The 17,540-nt window shown below is 40.2% G+C and overlaps 1 protein-coding gene across 4 annotated transcripts in view; it reads right to left on the reverse strand.

The window, feature by feature from the left end:
* The window catches only part of pard3bb (par-3 family cell polarity regulator beta b), a 236,063-nt gene that overhangs the window by 107,992 nt on the left and 110,531 nt on the right, over window positions 1–17,540 (reverse strand). For 3 of the 4 annotated variants that reach the window (XM_034134298.1, XM_034134297.1, XM_034134300.1), the window contains exons 14-17: window positions 16,535–16,640; window positions 12,078–12,183; window positions 11,374–11,510; window positions 6,908–6,952 (exon numbers count right to left, since the gene is read on the reverse strand). In XM_034134298.1, the coding sequence (XP_033990189.1) occupies window positions 6,908–6,952; window positions 11,374–11,510; window positions 12,078–12,183; window positions 16,535–16,640 (394 nt within the window). The remainder of the gene's footprint in view (window positions 1–6,907; window positions 6,953–11,373; window positions 11,511–12,077; window positions 12,184–16,534; window positions 16,641–17,540) is intronic. The other variant, XM_034134299.1, reaches the window with a different exon arrangement.

The raw sequence follows: 17,540 nt of genomic DNA on the forward strand, positions 1-17,540 counted from the left end.
GCCTTTGGGCTTTCTTCAACATTTGTACATTTATGAGATGGGGAAGTGCTGAATGTGTGAGTGTGTATCTGCTATAACATATCCTAGGTTGTGGATGGAGGATCCTTCTTGTAAGCAACAACTCCTAGCATATAATATGTCTGTGTTTCAATTCCCAAGCAGATGAAATGAGGTTTTGCTATCCCATGGGGCTCCATAATAATTGAATGTGCATCATAAACAGTATGTGACATCATTTTCAGCCTCATGTCATTACTAACTGATTCCCACTGAGTTGAATGCAGGTGCTGCTGCACTGAATAGCAACAACTAAGAAGAAATGCTAATAAATGATGACACAAATCTTCCATAACAACATGGAATTTAGACTGATTCCCAACAATGTGCCCTTCCATTGTCTAGGATATCATCATAACCATGCCATTTTCCCAGCAATAATGCAAATTTCACAAGTATTTGTAGCAAACAAAATAAGACGTTATAAAAAAAGGGACTTTCCGCCAAATTACGCCAGATATGGGCTGCAACAGCTAGCTGAGACTTGATTGTAGATTTGCTTATTAGCTACCAATTTGATGCTAAAGCAGTTAGACCTAGGAAGATGGTTAAGAAGAGTAGTTGGTTTACAGTCAATGATGATATAAAGCAGTCAGGTTTCCTCATATCCTAGTCCAGCTGTTACTCAAAAGACAGAGATGTGTACCTTGAACAACAGCTAAACGACAGACACTATATGTCACTGAAAAAATATATATTTTTAAGAACAGAGACAGGAGTTCAACATTATTTGCAACCATGTTTTACAATACAGGAAAGCTACAGTGTAGTGTTCTGTAGTTTTAGATGTGGCCTAGAGTTACATGGGACAGTATCTATCATGTAAACAAGCAAGCACACACTCTCCAACGAACACACAAAACTCATCCAAAATGAATCCATCAATGAGAATGTAACTGATTAGTCCAGGACAGAGACAAATGGCTTCACTTTCTGTTCTCCCGTTTCTCTCGAGCATCATACGATATACAGTACAGTACATGTCAGTGATCAGTGTGTGGAGCCTGATTGAGATGAATGGCTGTACCAGCGGGAAACGACAACCCGGACCATCTCCTGATTACTGCTCACCTTTATTGGCTTACTGCGGGAGATGGAGAGGGGTCAAAGGGTATTCAATATATAAGAGAGGCAGCCAAGAGTCCGCACAAAGACAAAGAAACGTCAATGTGTGCTAAACACATCAGACAGATACCTTAAACAGAAAAAACACATGCACCAGCAAAATATATTAAAGATCAATCGGGCACAACTTTAGGCAATGTGAAGAGTAATGGTAACAACGATTGGGAAGAAGGGATTGCTTAGTTCAGCTTTTTGACTTTTGCATTGAAGAACATGTTGCGAAGAGCTAACATATAGTATCGATTGGCACACATGCATGCACGTGTCCTGGTATATATCTGACAAATGAATCCGTCAATTCACATCAGCCTACCAAGGTGGCTTCAGGTTAAATCCACAACAACATCTGCAACACCAGGAAACAAAGAAAAAGGGAAATAGAAAAAAGGAGGAAAAAAGGAGAGAAAAGATGAAAGAAAATGGAGACAATAACGGAGATGTGGGAGAGGGGGGGGTAGAGACAGATGAGGCTCTCTAAAGACGCAGTTTTGGCAGAGTCTTGACAGTGTGTGATTGTCGTAGTCAAAGTCAAAGTTCCACCGGGGAGAGATTCAGACAATGGACTGCACCAGCCTGCCTCAGCATCACACGATCCCCTGACACACATATGCATTTTCAGAGCGATGGTGCTCATTCTAAGCTCCTCAGCCTGTTTGTCAGCCTCTAAGCCTGAATGGCGTTGGCAAGAAAGAAAGAGAGTGAGAGAGAGATGGCGGTGGGTTGGCGGGAACCACAATAAGGCAATAGAAAGACATTAAAACAACGAACTATAATTTGGTTGTTGATGATTTTTCGAACACCTGTTTGCTTAAAGAAACACTTGACTTGGGTGTGTTGATTTGCGCTTGTGCATGGGAGAGTGTCCTCAGCGATAGACATATAAGAATAATTCCGGAAAATCTGAAATGTTTTCCTGGCAAAGCACCTAGTTAAAGGTCCCATGTCATGGCCACTGTCACTGATCATAATTCCATTGTTGAGGTATACTAAAATAGATTTATATTGTGCAATCTTCCAAACTCACATTGGTGTCTCATACAGCATCTCTGTATAGTATGTGTATTCACTATCTGTCCTAAACGGCTTGTTGGAGCTCCTGCCCCCCCCCCCCCCTCCCTGTGAGCCCAGTGTGCTCTGATTGGTCGGGACGTTGCGAGGCTCGCTGCTCAGTGAGCTGGCTTAATGGTGTGGTTTCCGGGTCGGCGATACAGCAGGACAGCGCGAAACTCATCCTGAGCACACACAAACACTCACAGCCGAAGTCAAAACAATAAGTGTGGCTTGATATTGAGTAAGAAAAAGGTTTATAAACGCTGTGAGAATGTGTCTGCGGAGAGCATTTCTCCGCGATCCCAACTCGTCTATTACCAACCAGGGAGCTCTATGCAAGTCAATGGGACTCCCTGTTAGTTGAAAATGTACGCTAAAGGTCCTGGTGTGTGAGGAGCTCCGCGGATTTGTCCATTTTGGTTCCGGGAACCGCATGACGTCATGCGGTTCCTGGAAGAAATAAATGGAAAAAGGCGTTCTGGGGCAGCATAGACAGGTCTTTTCTGTGTTAGAGTTTTACTCGCTACAGGGTGTACTTTGAGGGTTTTTGACTCTGCAGACCGTTTACATGCATAAAAACCTTCATAACACACAAGGGGACGGGTAATAACCAGAAAAGCATGACATGGGACCTTTAACACTCACACAAATGTAAGAACCTTTTATACAAGTGAACAACTGAAGACATCTGCACATGCTGACACATGGTGGACAACATATTACTAGACTGACTGGAAAACTTGTAGGGACTTTTCTAGCACACTACAAAACTGGTTTGAATCATACATAAAAGACAGGAGCTACTCTAATTCAAACGATAATTACGCAACTCAGCGGACATGTGGAGTTCCTCAAGGTTCCATTCTGGGGCCTATTTTCTTTATCATCCAAACATGATCCCTCTGACTGACAAACACACACAAAAAGATCATCACTTTCTCCCTTTTTTGTTCCCTCATTAATTTCATACAATTTATTTAATTTCATATTCTGATTCTGGGACCACACACACACATAGCACACACACACACCGCTCCGGGCAGTCCCCATCACCAAAGGAAAATGTGTTGAAAGAAACACAGCTGCAACCGTTTGTTTAATGCCTCGTCAGCAGTGTGCGTTTGACTGTCCTATTTAAAGTAGCTTGAGGAGAGAATAAGTATCTCCACTTAAGAAAGATATGAACTGATATGTACCTTTTCACCATTACACTGTTCATGTCTGTCAAGCTGTACGGTATATTATGACAGTGACTTGAATGATGTGTAATTAGAATGTATTCTTGAAGCATCCCTTCTGTTACTCTAACTGTATTTCACGTGTTTCCTCTTCAACAGCTGATTTGATTTATTACTGGAATGATTTAGTTCCTATTTATTTGTGCCACCACAAAGATGTCATGCTTGTCTGACCACCGGAGAGAGATTCAAAAATGTGATCAGCTGCAGCATCCACACATGGGAAATGCATTTAGTCACAAAAAAACCCACTCAGACACATACACCCGCTCGCTTTCACGGAAGGTTTCCATACATGCACACACACACACACACATTGTAATAATGTCTCCCATTTCCATCACTTTGCATCTGAGATTCTACAAAATTATAATATAATATGAAATCTTCCGAGGTTCACATTTTCCACAGGATGATGGAGACTTTCCATTACCATAACATTACCATAACTGTAATAGTTTCATGTGTGTGACTGTGGTTTCTTGGGGTGTGGAGGGAAAGACCATTGCTGGAAGCGAAAAAATATTTCTTTCCGAGAAGTCATTGTCTTTAAAGTCCTCACTTGCCAGGCCCCCGCCCCTCTCTCACCAAAGTCCATGCAGCTGGCTGACGTCTCAGCGCAGGGTTATTGGAAGCATGTCAGTTATAAAAAATACATTAGAGCTAAAGGAAAGTGGGTTGGAAAGAACTGTCACGCCTGCCAGGCACACACTCTCTTTAACAGCTCTCTGGGCTTTGTGGCATTGTAAAACAGGAGACACGTTGACAAGCAACAGGTACAGGGAGTAGGCTCGAGGAAGAAAAGGCCCATAAAGGCTTTACCGGGTATTCAACAGGCATACTGCTGGGGACAACTCAAAAACTCAAAAGGTTGGAAATATGGTGAGATTTACAGAGGAAAAATAGTCAGCTTTCACTTCGACGTTCAGGTATCACTACAATCTAAATTGTAGGTTGCCCTGTAAAAGACTGCAGTCAATAGAAGAGAGTCACAGGACGGGGTAAAGCTTTTTTTTTTTTAAAAGGATGGAGTAGTTTCTAGAAAGACAACAACAAGATGTACCCTACAATTCAACACAATAAAAGGGAGCACATTTGATAACGTAAAGTCACGTAGCTTACCTTGGCTTGTATTCCTCTATATACACTATCAAAAGCTGCAGTATTAACTGAACAAGATGGAAAACTGTAATATGCAGAGATGGGACCAAGTCTTGCACTTAGGTCTAAAGGGAAGACCTATATGTTGACTCGGCATACTGCATTTTTTCTTACTTCATGGTTCTCTCCTGCAACTTTATCGGATGCTGACAGATTGTTTCAAAAAAGTGGTTTTGGGAAAGTTTGTGTTGACCTACTGGGAATGGTTTGTGTTAGAGTGAGTATTTTCAGGAAAAAGAGGGAAATAAAATATATATAATGTATATTTGCCCAATGCACCACTTACAAGTTATTGTGGCCATGCTAGATACCTTTACTGTACTGTTTATCTATAATAACCAGTCGTATTTCCCAAACGTTATACGTTCCATTCACTGAGTTCTGTCAATGAAGGTAAATATGCTCACAAGGAAAAGGCATTGAGGAGACACATTTCATGTTACACCAATTAATAGCTACTCAAGGTCTTTCTATTTTACAGTTTTCTGACAGCTAAAAGGGCAGTGCAAATGATTAAATAGTAAATAAAGCCGGACAGAACATCAACAGATTAACTTTGCTGGCAAGCAAAAGCTTTGTTTTGGAAACTACTGGCAGATACAACCAGAGTATATGACACTATCGGTACTTGTCTTTTTTCTTTCCACAAAGCCTTACCGCTACATGTTTACTCTGTCAATCCCTCTGAAGTAATCCTCTTTCCCAAGACGTGCAAGATGTTCCCCTGACTTCCTTTTTACATCACTATATCTTGTCAGGAACACATTTAACTGCTGTCCCAATGTCTGGCTCATACAGCACCATTTTTGGACTCCTGTTACACTTAAGCTCCAAAGCCAAGATGAGAAACTCAAAAGGAAAAACTAGATGTTTCTCCTATCTTTTCAGCTGTTACAAGAGGAAAGTCTTTTTTGTTTTATAGGGTGCTCAAAATATGCGAAACTCTGCATCGCATTCTGTCCGTATCTTGTATTTTATGCTCCTTAAATTGTCTTTCTTGCTTCCTTTAGAATAGTTATAGACCCAGTACATAAAAGTCAAACCACCATATACAGCAGAACGTGGAAAAAGGCTGCAGAGATTGACAACAATGAAGTGGCAGACAGTAAGACAGACGTGGAGTGGAATGAGTGCTCTTACATTGAAGTACTATAGCTCCAAATGACATGGGGGATACTTCAAGGGAAAGAGAACAGTAAAAGTTTGACATCAATCTTTAAAAAGTGTGTGCAGGCTCAGGTGACTATCTGGCATTCTATCTCATTTGTTTCTTGCACCCTTAGAACAAACTTGACTATAGTGTATTTAAGAAGTGGCCATAGGTTTGCATTTCTCTTCTCTCTCAAGTCCCTCTGAGAATATTATTTTCATTTGCACTTATGTCAAATTGAGGAGATATCTAACGTGAGGTATAGAGGAGCTAAAATGTATAGGAGACAGAAGAGAAGGCATACACGAGGAAAAGTCAAGTGGCATGTAAATGCAACTGGAGAGGGGGAAGGAAAAAGGAGGACACATGGTAAATAGTGACTTCAAAGAGAGTGATGATGGGGGAGGCAGAGAATCAGCAGGGGCTGTTTTGATTGCTCAAAGAACAAATACAAAAAAAATATATATTTTATTTTAGTAGCAAATCAAGTCTGATGGGCAACTCAAATGATGTGTGCTATCAAGTAGACAAAACACACGTTATCTCTTGCCTAGCACACTTAAAGAAATGTCGGCGGTGTACAATCTTACTTTCATTCTTAAACTTACCCAAGTTCAGCTTTTTTCGCCACCATTTTTACTTTCTTCTGCTTCATACTTTCCTGATTACGTTGTTGGTGTTGGCTTTTACTTGTATTGCTCTTTTACTTCCCTTTCTTTTCATCTTTGGATGCCGTTTTTCTTTTAAAAAGTATGGAGCAAATTGAAAAGTGCTTTTGTGTGTTTTCAGATCATTTTTAAGTATACATCTTTCCAGCTCATTGCATCCACATTTTTTTTGGATCCGTTTTGATCTGAATTGAAGAAGTATTGTGTGTTCTCACATCATTTTTAAACTAACTGTTTCAGCCGATTGCAGCCATTTTGTTTGGGTCTTTTTCCATTTCTCTTGGGGTTTTTGTGGTCTGGGACTTTCTTTCTTTTGCTCTTTTCCATCCATATTATGCCAACTTTAAATTACGTTTTTCCCCAATTACGTTTTTTATGCACCAATGAATAAATTGAGTGTGTCTCGGTCTCTATCACATTGATTATGAGCAGGTGTAGTTGTTTTGTATTTGCCTTACCTTCAGTGTTTCCAACCAGGGATCCGACGTTGCTCTCGTCTGCCACTGAAAAAAAAGAAACAGATGTTAATACTTCTACATGTTTTATATATTTCCCCCAGCTTGTCGAGAGGGGAATCTGCTGTCCACATATCCATAAGACCTTTACACTTAAGAGCATTACTCCTCCTCAGCATTTCCTTCTCTCTCCATCATTCTCTATTAATACTTCTGTCTAGACTTAGCAGATAGCGGCGTAGCATCATCTTTTGCCTGTGATGTGAATCCAGCTTCACTGCTACTGAAGTCATTTCCCTTCCTCCCTTTTCTTTCACTTCATGTGTCATTCACCCTCCCTTCTTCATTCCCTCTCTTGTTGCCACGTACCCTACATCTATCCCTTTCACCTTCTGCCCTTTACCCTCACTTATCTTCTCACTGTTTTCATTGTTTCTTCAGTTACACAGCCGTGTTCTCCTCCCTCCTTTGATCACCATGCTCTCCATCACTGCTGCTTTATTAATCCTCCTTTCACTTTCTCCTCTCCCCCAGTTTCTTTTTTTGCTTTCCTCCCAACTTCCTAAAGCCACAAAGACGGCCAATGGCAACAAGGAACACATTGACTGGTAGTGATCACACACACACACACACACACACACACACACACACACACACACACACACACACACACACACACACACACACACACACACACACACACACACACACACACACACACACACACACACACACACACACACACACACACACACACACACACACACACACACACACACACACACACACACACACACACACACACACACACACACACACACACACACACACACACACACACACACACACACACACACACACACACACACACACACACACACACACACACACACACACACACTCACACACACACACCAAGAAGTGACATGGCTTCTTCCAGCAAATACTTCTCTAATGAAAACCAAGCCCTAAGTGTAATTCTAGCTGCGTGTGTGTGTCTGATGGCATCTGTCTGCGGTGAATCAACATGCCCGGTAGCTTGTGGATCTGTGTGTGTGTGTGTGTGTGTCTACTTCAATAGAGCTGCAGATGCCACGTGTGTGACGCACACACAGACCTGTTATTAGGCTGAGCTACACACACTAAGACTGTCACTTTCTCCAAAAAAACAATGAAGTTTGAACTAACATGATCGCTAACATGTAATTTGCTACGATTTAATTAAACAGAAAAAGGAACATATTAGTTCATATTAAATGAAACATATAGATTACTTCAAAACTGAGTTACAGAAGTGACTGTTCCTATTTGCGGGGAAAGAACCTGAATACAAACTAAAAACGTACAGGCAAGAATGGACAAATACTGGTAAAGGCAGAGAGAGAGAAAAGGAAACAAAGATGGAGGGAATAAGGACAGCAGGAAGCAGTTCATTTGGAATCAATCATAAATTAGTCGTAAATGTTTAATTGGGCTGGAAATTAAATCAGGACGAATTCAATAAAAAATGAAATTATGTAACCGACCCACAAATGAAATGCTGACAATGCTTTCTGTTTCTCTTTTTTTTTTACACACGCATGCACATATGCGCACACACGCACACGCACACACACACACACACACACACACACACACACACACACACACACACACACACACCACACACACACACACACACACACACACACACACACACACACACACACACACACACACACACACACGTTACTACATTCTGCTGAAATGATCTCATGCAGTAATTATACAGCACTAATCAGCACTCCCTTATCAGAGGTGAGATATAAGAATATGAGAATGGGAAAAAATGTAAAGCAGTTCAAAGCATATTTTAAATAATGATTCCACTTATTTGTACCTGTCCAACTTTACATTCTGAAACCCACTACAATGGCACAAGACACAGACAATTTAAAGACTATTTTACCTTGATGGGAGTATCTCTGTGTAGGTATTTAAAAAACATGTTACTCAGGAAATGCACAGGACAGGAATGTCATGTGTATACCACATGAGTCGCAGATATGATTCCAATTTGCATTACCCTACATCACTAATGAGCCAAATCTGATTTGCATATGGTTCCATACGCAGAAGCAAGTATGCTGACAAAGAACCACTTGCTAATTGATGCTAAAGGTGGCTTACTTGATCACCTCATTAGCAACATACCAATGGTGAATATCCTGTGGTCATTCAAGCAGTACTTGAGTTAAGTCTAAACATTGAACATAAAGAGGTCCCATAAGGGCTGCAAAAAATGATTACTTTCTTATGATATTGTTCAAATATAGGATTAAAATGTTTGTCTCTGATCACTAGGTAACGATCTTCATCCTGGATTCTCAAAGTCCTAAATAATGTCTTTAAATGTTTTGTTTGTCAGTCCAAAATGCAATGATTGTCCTTATAACAATAAAAAGCATACAATGTATTTATATTAGAGAGGATAGAAACAGCTTTTTCTGTAATTTTCTATACTTTAAATATCAAAAAATGTCAGATTAGCAATTTAGGGTCCCCACAGAGCACTGCAGGGTTTCCAGATCTTCCGTAACAACACTGTCACAATTAACAAGCTATCCTTTTAAAAAATAAGCTGATATTGCCATGTTTTGTTTCATCTAAGTTTCAATCACCCTCCTAGCTGCAGCATTCTTGTCTTGTTTGTAATGAATCTGTTCTCCTGAACTTTATACAGTCAAAGGGCAGGCTGGGATTATAAACAAAGCAGAGGGGGATCTGATAGGTCTTTAGGATAAAGTCGAAAGGTTTATCCCCAAAGATGTAAAGGCCGCTACACACCCACCTGAGACCAAAGAACACTTACCGAAGGCGTCCCGACTTTTACGTCAGCTACGTCGCCTGCGTCGGCTACGCCGCCCGCCTACGAACACACCGCAAATACTTCAGTCGACGAGTGGCAATAACTGTCCTTACCAGCAGGCAGCGGTAGTGTGAACAGCCAATCAGAGTGATTGCTTGGGCCGACTTTCTCTGAGCTCCCGCGGGAGGTGTGAAAGGGTGCCGTAAAGAGACGACGGTGCGGGACACACCAACCTGAGTAGGGCGCCGCGAATGCCCGACTGCCTCTGACGGCCTCTGACTCCCAAAATCGGGTTGGTGTGTAGACAGCTTAAGGTCCTCCCCTCAAAACAATAACTGGATATAAACCAAAATCTTAGCCTCAAGAAATTGTGTTTCTCGCAACGCTTCGGCAATAAAACACGTCATGCCATTCAAGCAATCATGAATTCAATCCATATTTGTTTGTGACACATTTACTGACGATCAAGTGTTTAGTATACAAAGGGGATGATGTACATACCATCAGTGTGTTATTAATGTAGGAATTGATGTCTTTGCCACTTAACCTCTGCTCTTTTGTCTCATGTTCTCTCTCTGACACAAACACACACACACACTCGCAGCGGAACCGGCTAGAGGAGGAGGACTGAGGGAAGTGACATTTGAAACAATAAGCTTTTGTTGTGCTGCACCATCCACTGTCATATTACACAGATGTATGCATGAGCACAGACATAGGCATATTTCTAAAGTTGACTTTTAAACAATTACTGAAATGTCAGTGAACCCTCGCCTCACTAATCAGAGAGCAACAGGTGACAAAGCTGACGTGGAGAGCGGAATAACAGAGGTCTTAGAATTTTTTTTTCGCATGAATAAATAAAAGACAACAATGAAGCTGAATTAAAGTCCTGTGATGCAAACGGAGACATGTTTTTCTTTTCTTTTAGATAAACAAAAAATAGTTGAAAGAGACGGAGTTGCTATGTAACTGCAGTTATAGATAAAAAAAGTGTCACGGCTTGATGTTCCTACAGAAAGATCAGAGTGGTCTTCTAATGAGATCAAATCAGTCTTAATATAAAAAATATATATTTGGGATTTAAATATAAATGTCCCTATCAACAAAAATATGCATTAATGTACAAACTAATATTTTGTGTTCCATACAGTATGAATCTAAAAAAAGATTCATACTGTATGGTGTGTAAAACATATGCACAAATATATGTATTTATATATATATATATATATATATATATATATATATATATATATGTAACTTATTTGATAAAAACATATATTCGGATGCCATTATACTTTTGTACAAAACGTTGAACGTGCAAACCCAAAAATAAATAATCATTTTATGTGCATTTGTTTATATTGAGACTTCTCTGACCCCATGTTCTCCAGCCACTGGAGCTCAGGGAGTCACAGAGCATCACTGTGTCTCTCCATGCAACATGCGTAAAGTGTTCCCCCCCGCATGTGTAGCTGTCAGTGAGTGTCTACAGTCTGCATGTGGCTTGGAGGAGCATGCCGTCCGTGCAGCAGCCATGCATCAGCAGGACTTTCTGTGAGGCTGGGATGCATGCAGCCACCATGCAGGGCAGATAAACTGAGATAAATCACCCCACCAGAGTGCTGCTGGTTCTGAGTCGTACCCAGGTCCATGCTCTTGGAGGCTTTCACGTGCTGGTACTGCTGCAGGATCTGGTTCTGGTTCTGGGCGGGAGACTGGGGCTGAGCCTGGCTGGAGCTGTGAGAGTTTTCCCTGGAAACAAATAATTAGACAGTCACTACAGAAAAAGCTGTAGGTAGATGGTTGTTTATTGTGGAAATTACATTATTTACAGACTTGTTTTCTCCACCCTTAAGGCGTGTTACTGGTGACTATCTTTTTAATTTAGAATTTAGTTGATTTTATCTTCGAAATGAATTCATGTTGTGTGACCCTCAGGCAGAAGAAATGCAAAACAGAATGCTAATCCAGCATCAGTGGTTGATGGGTTCTCGCTTATGTTAAAATCCCAGCTATAATGTAACATTTAAAACCACAAATAACAAATGTTTGACATTTATATTTAACACAAGTGTTTTAACAATCACATTTAGTGCAAAAATAAACACACCTTGTCATAGTAATTACAAAACTAGACTCATTTTGAGTAGTCAGTATAGAAGATAGTGTTGATGAAAAGAGTCAATACATAATAATATAACGGCTAAGACCAAAGGGGAAGACTTTAGATGACAAATGTTGTTCTAGTCAATCATGTCATTCATATGTAAAACACTCTGTATAGCTACTTTATAAGAAAAGTCATTGACAACCACACACCTCTCGTGCAGATAGGAGTGTTGGGTGGAGCTGCTGAACTCTGTTTCATGACCGTACAGCTCCGCATCCTCGTCATCGTCCATGTAAGAATAACTCCCATTGGTCGCTGAAAAGCAAAAATAACAAATGATTGCATTGAGGATGTGAGAAGTGTTGATACAATGCAGCAGATCGAAGATTTCACACAAACTACGGCTGGCTTTTCTGGAGCAAAATGCTGCCATTTGCTTCATTAGTTAAAAAAAAATAGCAATACTTCCCAGACAGCAACACATATCTTTACTGTTCATTTATACGCTGCCATGGAGGGTATATAGGTTTAAGTTAGACAGTTGATCGATACAGTCTAGAGTCTGTGTATAAACTGTAACATCACTGCCAAACTTAATTCAGCAAAAAATGTTTAAGTAGTGTGATTATTGTCCTGCGTAGAGTCCTGACAAAGCATGAATTCAGACTTTTCAAAAGCCGAATGGTTATGAGCTATTCTGATGATTCTCTGATCAGATAACTGCAATTAAATCACAGCTAAATCCTTTTATACTGGGTGTAATAAACCAGATTCATTCAGTGCTAACATGACTAAAATGTGCTTCAGGTTTACACACCAAACAACAGAAGCATCTGCTCTGATATCTGAGTCAAACAAACTGAGCAGATGGACGATATCTTTCAGGGGATATCATGACACTTTTCTCCCCCCCCAACAGGTGAAAAATGGTCTCTGTTAGTGTCCAATGGAAACACCATAAATAAAAGTGACCACAGCTGCCATGGTGTGTCAATCCCTCTTTGAAGCCTGCAGGATGTTGATCATTTGATACTCAAACAAGTACGCTTTAACCAAACGCAGACTACTGTGCTGAATTGTCTTTATAGACCTACTCCAAATATGTTCAAAAAGTGGGTTAAACTGAAACTCATTGGAGGATTTCACTGGCAGAAAGTCTGGAGGATAAAAAAGTGTGTGAAAGACAAGATAACGATAAGACGGAGCGGAAGATGAGGAGAAATATAACGGGAGCAGAAAGCGGATGAAACGGAATATGCAGCTGCAGATGTAGAGCAGCGATACGGCTGCGTCTGCGTGATCAACGACTTCACGACAACTCGCAGACACACAACTCCACCAGAGCACCATTTACATACAGTCATCACTTCTGCCACACAGCACACGCTGGGAGCGGTGCACAATCGTCACTGTGTGTCCTCTATGTGAGAGGGAAACAGCAGCGTCTCAAGATATCACATCCTCTCATCTCCACCCCCCCACCCCACACTCTCAACACTAATCACCTGCTTTATTGTTCTTCTGTTTTTTTGCAATCTGATATTCCTCCTGTCATTTATCTCTCCGTTCAGATCTGCCATAAATCATTTTATCTCCCACTCTTTCTTTCTAAACTTCCTCCTTACTGCCGGCACCTTAATCAGCCAAACTGTCATAAACACATTCTTCTTTCACCTCGCTCACAAACACACACTGAGTCCCGCTCTTTGAAGTGAAGGAGGCGTTTGCTGTGTGGGTAATAGATCAATAGCGGTTTGCTCCATTGGCAGGAATATGAATCTTCTTCTGCACGCAACTTTTTCTTCCTTCCTTCCGTCTGTATCTGTCTACAATGCGCTTCTCTAATCGTCTCTCTTATTCCCCATCTTCTTCTTACTTTTCCTTTTCCACCTTGGGGGAAATAAAGGTGTCAACAGGATGCAAACTCATCAGGTATGAAAAAGGTGACAAGGATATAATATAGTCTTGAATCAGACTTTAGTGACACCTGAGTAAATTCACAAGCTACCCTGCAGTATACAAAGTCATTACAACTAGCTGCACCTTTACCAGCTTTGAGAACACTTTCATGATCAATCATTATAAAACATATCATATATATTATTCTGAAATGGATCAATCTGCAAAATGACTACTTTTACTATATTTTGATGAGAATACTTTTCTACTTTTACTTGAGGAACATTTTGAATGCAGGGCTTTTACTGTAACAGAGTATTCCTACACTCTGGTACTTTTACTTTTACTCAAGTACAAGACCTGAGTACTTCTACTTTTACTCAAGATATGAGTACTTCGACTGTTACTCAAGTACAAGATCTGAGTACTTCTACTTTTACTCAAGATATGAGTACTTCGACTGTTACTCAAGTACAAGATCTGAGTACTTCTACTTTTACTAAAGTACCAGATCTGAGTACTTCTACTTTTTCTCTCGTACAAGATCTGAGTGCTTCGACTTTTAATCTAGTACAAGATCTATACTTATACTACCTCATTTTATAGCCTATGAAAAACCTATTAGAAAACGAGGGCGAAAGCTAACGTTAGCAGATAGTGACAATGTATGCTAGTTAGCTAGCTCAACGATTCCTTAAATAATATTGCGACCATTTCAGTGCACATCACGCTCTGCCGCTCCGACAGGGAGCTCTGCTCTGAATACCTGAACTGTTCCAACAGCTGTTATATATATATAGAAAAAATAACACCATGCGCGTCATGATGGCACATAACAGCTCGCGGCCGCAGATTACTCCGGGTCCCAGAGTCTAACATACTGACAAATGCATACGTATTTACAAAGACTGATAACTATCTAATATCAGCCCATGTTACAACCTACAGTTTGGAGCCTGATAAATGTGAGTACTGTATATCACCAAAACGGAGGTGAATTTGAACAAGAGAGTGTATTCAAGGTCACAGCTGTTTACCAGTAAACACACAAACACAACACTGTTTGAATCAGGGCAGCAACACACACACACACACACACACACACACACACACACACACACACACACACACACACACACACACACACACACACACACACACACCACACACACACCACACACACACACACACACACACACACACACACACACACAACACACACACACACACACACACACACACACACACACACACACACACACACACACACACACACACACACACACACACACACACACACACACACACACACACACACACACACACACACACACACACACACACACACACACACACACACACACACACACACACACACACACTATAGGAGTGGGATTGAGTTAGAGAGAAATGAAGCGATATGAAGCAAGAACAAAAATGACTCTTTCTAATGCGCCGGAGCAAGCAATAACTAACAAACAGAACAACCTTGAGAAAATGATGAGAGAAATGAACGGGAGAATAGGGGCTAGCATATCTCTAATTAAGGCTGCAGTGTAGAAGGCAGTATCTGTTTTGTTTTGTTTGTTTTATCTTTACTTTTCATCAAACTTATTCAGCACTTTATGAACATATTGCAAATGATATGCCCAACTTTGATCCTGCTTCAATGGCAAACGATAAAAGAGAAAAACGCAATAACAGGGGAAGATTAAATCAGGGAAGGAACAGGGTCAGAATAAAAGCTCCTGAGATTCGGTTTTAAATTGTAGGGGTAAAGTGTGTCTGTAAAGCTATTCTACAATGTCAAGTGCTCGTCTGTTGAGGGTGTGAGAAAGAAAATAAATCAGAAATAAACAATTAGTAGTGAGTGATGTTCCCAGTGAATGTTGGCCATCTCTACCAAATGGAAACAGCCTTACAAGTAGAGGTAATCGTTGTTAAGTGCAAACCATCTAAATAAGGGTTGTGTATGTGGAAGCATTTCTCCAAAAGTCGGTCCCTGAAGCTCAAATCAATACTTGAAAACGGACCATTTTCAAGAGAATAACGCTGAGTGTGGACTAACACAGTTACAGTAATAACTCTTAATAAACAAAGAAGTAGAATTAACACCCTGGGTTGTATCCTCCACCAATCAGTGGGGTTGCGATGTTATCCATGTCAGTCCACAATGGCAGCAATGTATTGTTTTATCCTGTTAGACAATGGTGTGACTGGCTTAGTTAGGGTATCAATTATTCAGTTTAAGGGGGACATTTGGGCCATATTTGACAAAAATTCCACCAAGCCATAAAAGTTGGGACGGATTTTTGGATGACCTGAATCAGTCTTGGGACATTTGTACATTTGTTCCATGTCACAACAATCTCTCTCCCATCATCTAATAGAGGTGAACATTGCCCCAAAACAATACATAATAAATTAACAGAATAAAATAAAAATGTAGATGCCCAAAGGAAATTCCTAAGATTAAATATTCGTAATATGTATTTATTATGTAAAATAATGACTCAAATGTTTCTAGATTTCCAGCTATTTTTCAGGGATGTTCCGGTTTATTTTCTTATCAAGTAGCTGTTCACTGCTACGTTTTATACTTTGAGTTGACCTCATATAAAGAGACCTGAGACAGGATACAAACAGAGATAATAGTGCTAGATTATGATTATTCAAGGAATTCATAAATAAAAAAATACACTTGATTCATAGATGTCATGTGTATTAGCCTGCTGTCCAACAATGAAGATGATCAAAGTCCACTCACCATGAGATGCATAGAGAGAGTTGTTCACCATGGAGTGACCGTTCACTGAACCCATCAGACCAGAGGAGCTGTCGAATGAGCGATTGGGTGACACCCCAAGTTGATCCTAAAACAGGGAGGAAACAAATAACGAAAAAACATTATACAGAAAGACAGATAATGGACACAACATTGTTTTAAAGTAAGCAAATGCAGCCACGTAAAAATGTGTTGATAAACTGTTTAATAGTTTAGGAAAAATACATTTCTGTTTAACCCCACGAAGGCTCTAAAGACATTGCACTTCCTTCAACACCAAAACCATTTTTAATGTATTTATTTTGACTCAAATTACAAAGATTTTACGCAAATAAAAAACATCTGCCTTGTAAATATCTAATCGCTTCTGTATATCATCCGTTAATTAAGCAACAGCTCACGACAGGCCGTGGTATATGCTCAGTATATCACAGCTAAGGGGCGTGGTTCGGCCCGACGCGAAGCAGGCAGTTTGCTTTTCAGCCCAACTGTATACAGTTTTTCTCAGACGCGGAGGGATACTGACTTGTTGTGAAAAGTAACTACAATTCTACCCGTGGTATACGCTCAGTATATCACGGCTAAGAACCAATCAGATTGCTTGATTTGACTTGTCCGTTTTATAATTTGTCATACGTTAAAACATAAAAACACAAGTTCAAGCCTATATTAACTTGATGACATCATCACTTCCATAGCAACAGAAGCCATTACAGAAGAGTTTTCACAAGGTTTTTTTTTTTATATGAATCTTTATTAATGTTTGATCAGGGATGCAAACTCATCAGGTATGAAAAAGGTGACAAGGATCCGAGCCCCCCGACCCCACGGAATATCGGCTTTAAAATGAGGAATAACAGAGGATTTTAGCAGTCAGAACAACTAAAGCAGTTAATAATAACAGAAACGCCAAAGAGTCACATCTAATAGAAATGTATAAAAGCATTTATTTGAATTGTGTAGCAGTCAGTTTATAATTTTGGCAGCA

Source organism: Trematomus bernacchii, unplaced genomic scaffold (assembly GCF_902827165.1).
Source record: "Trematomus bernacchii unplaced genomic scaffold, fTreBer1.1, whole genome shotgun sequence".
NCBI lineage: Eukaryota > Metazoa > Chordata > Actinopteri > Perciformes > Nototheniidae > Trematomus > Trematomus bernacchii.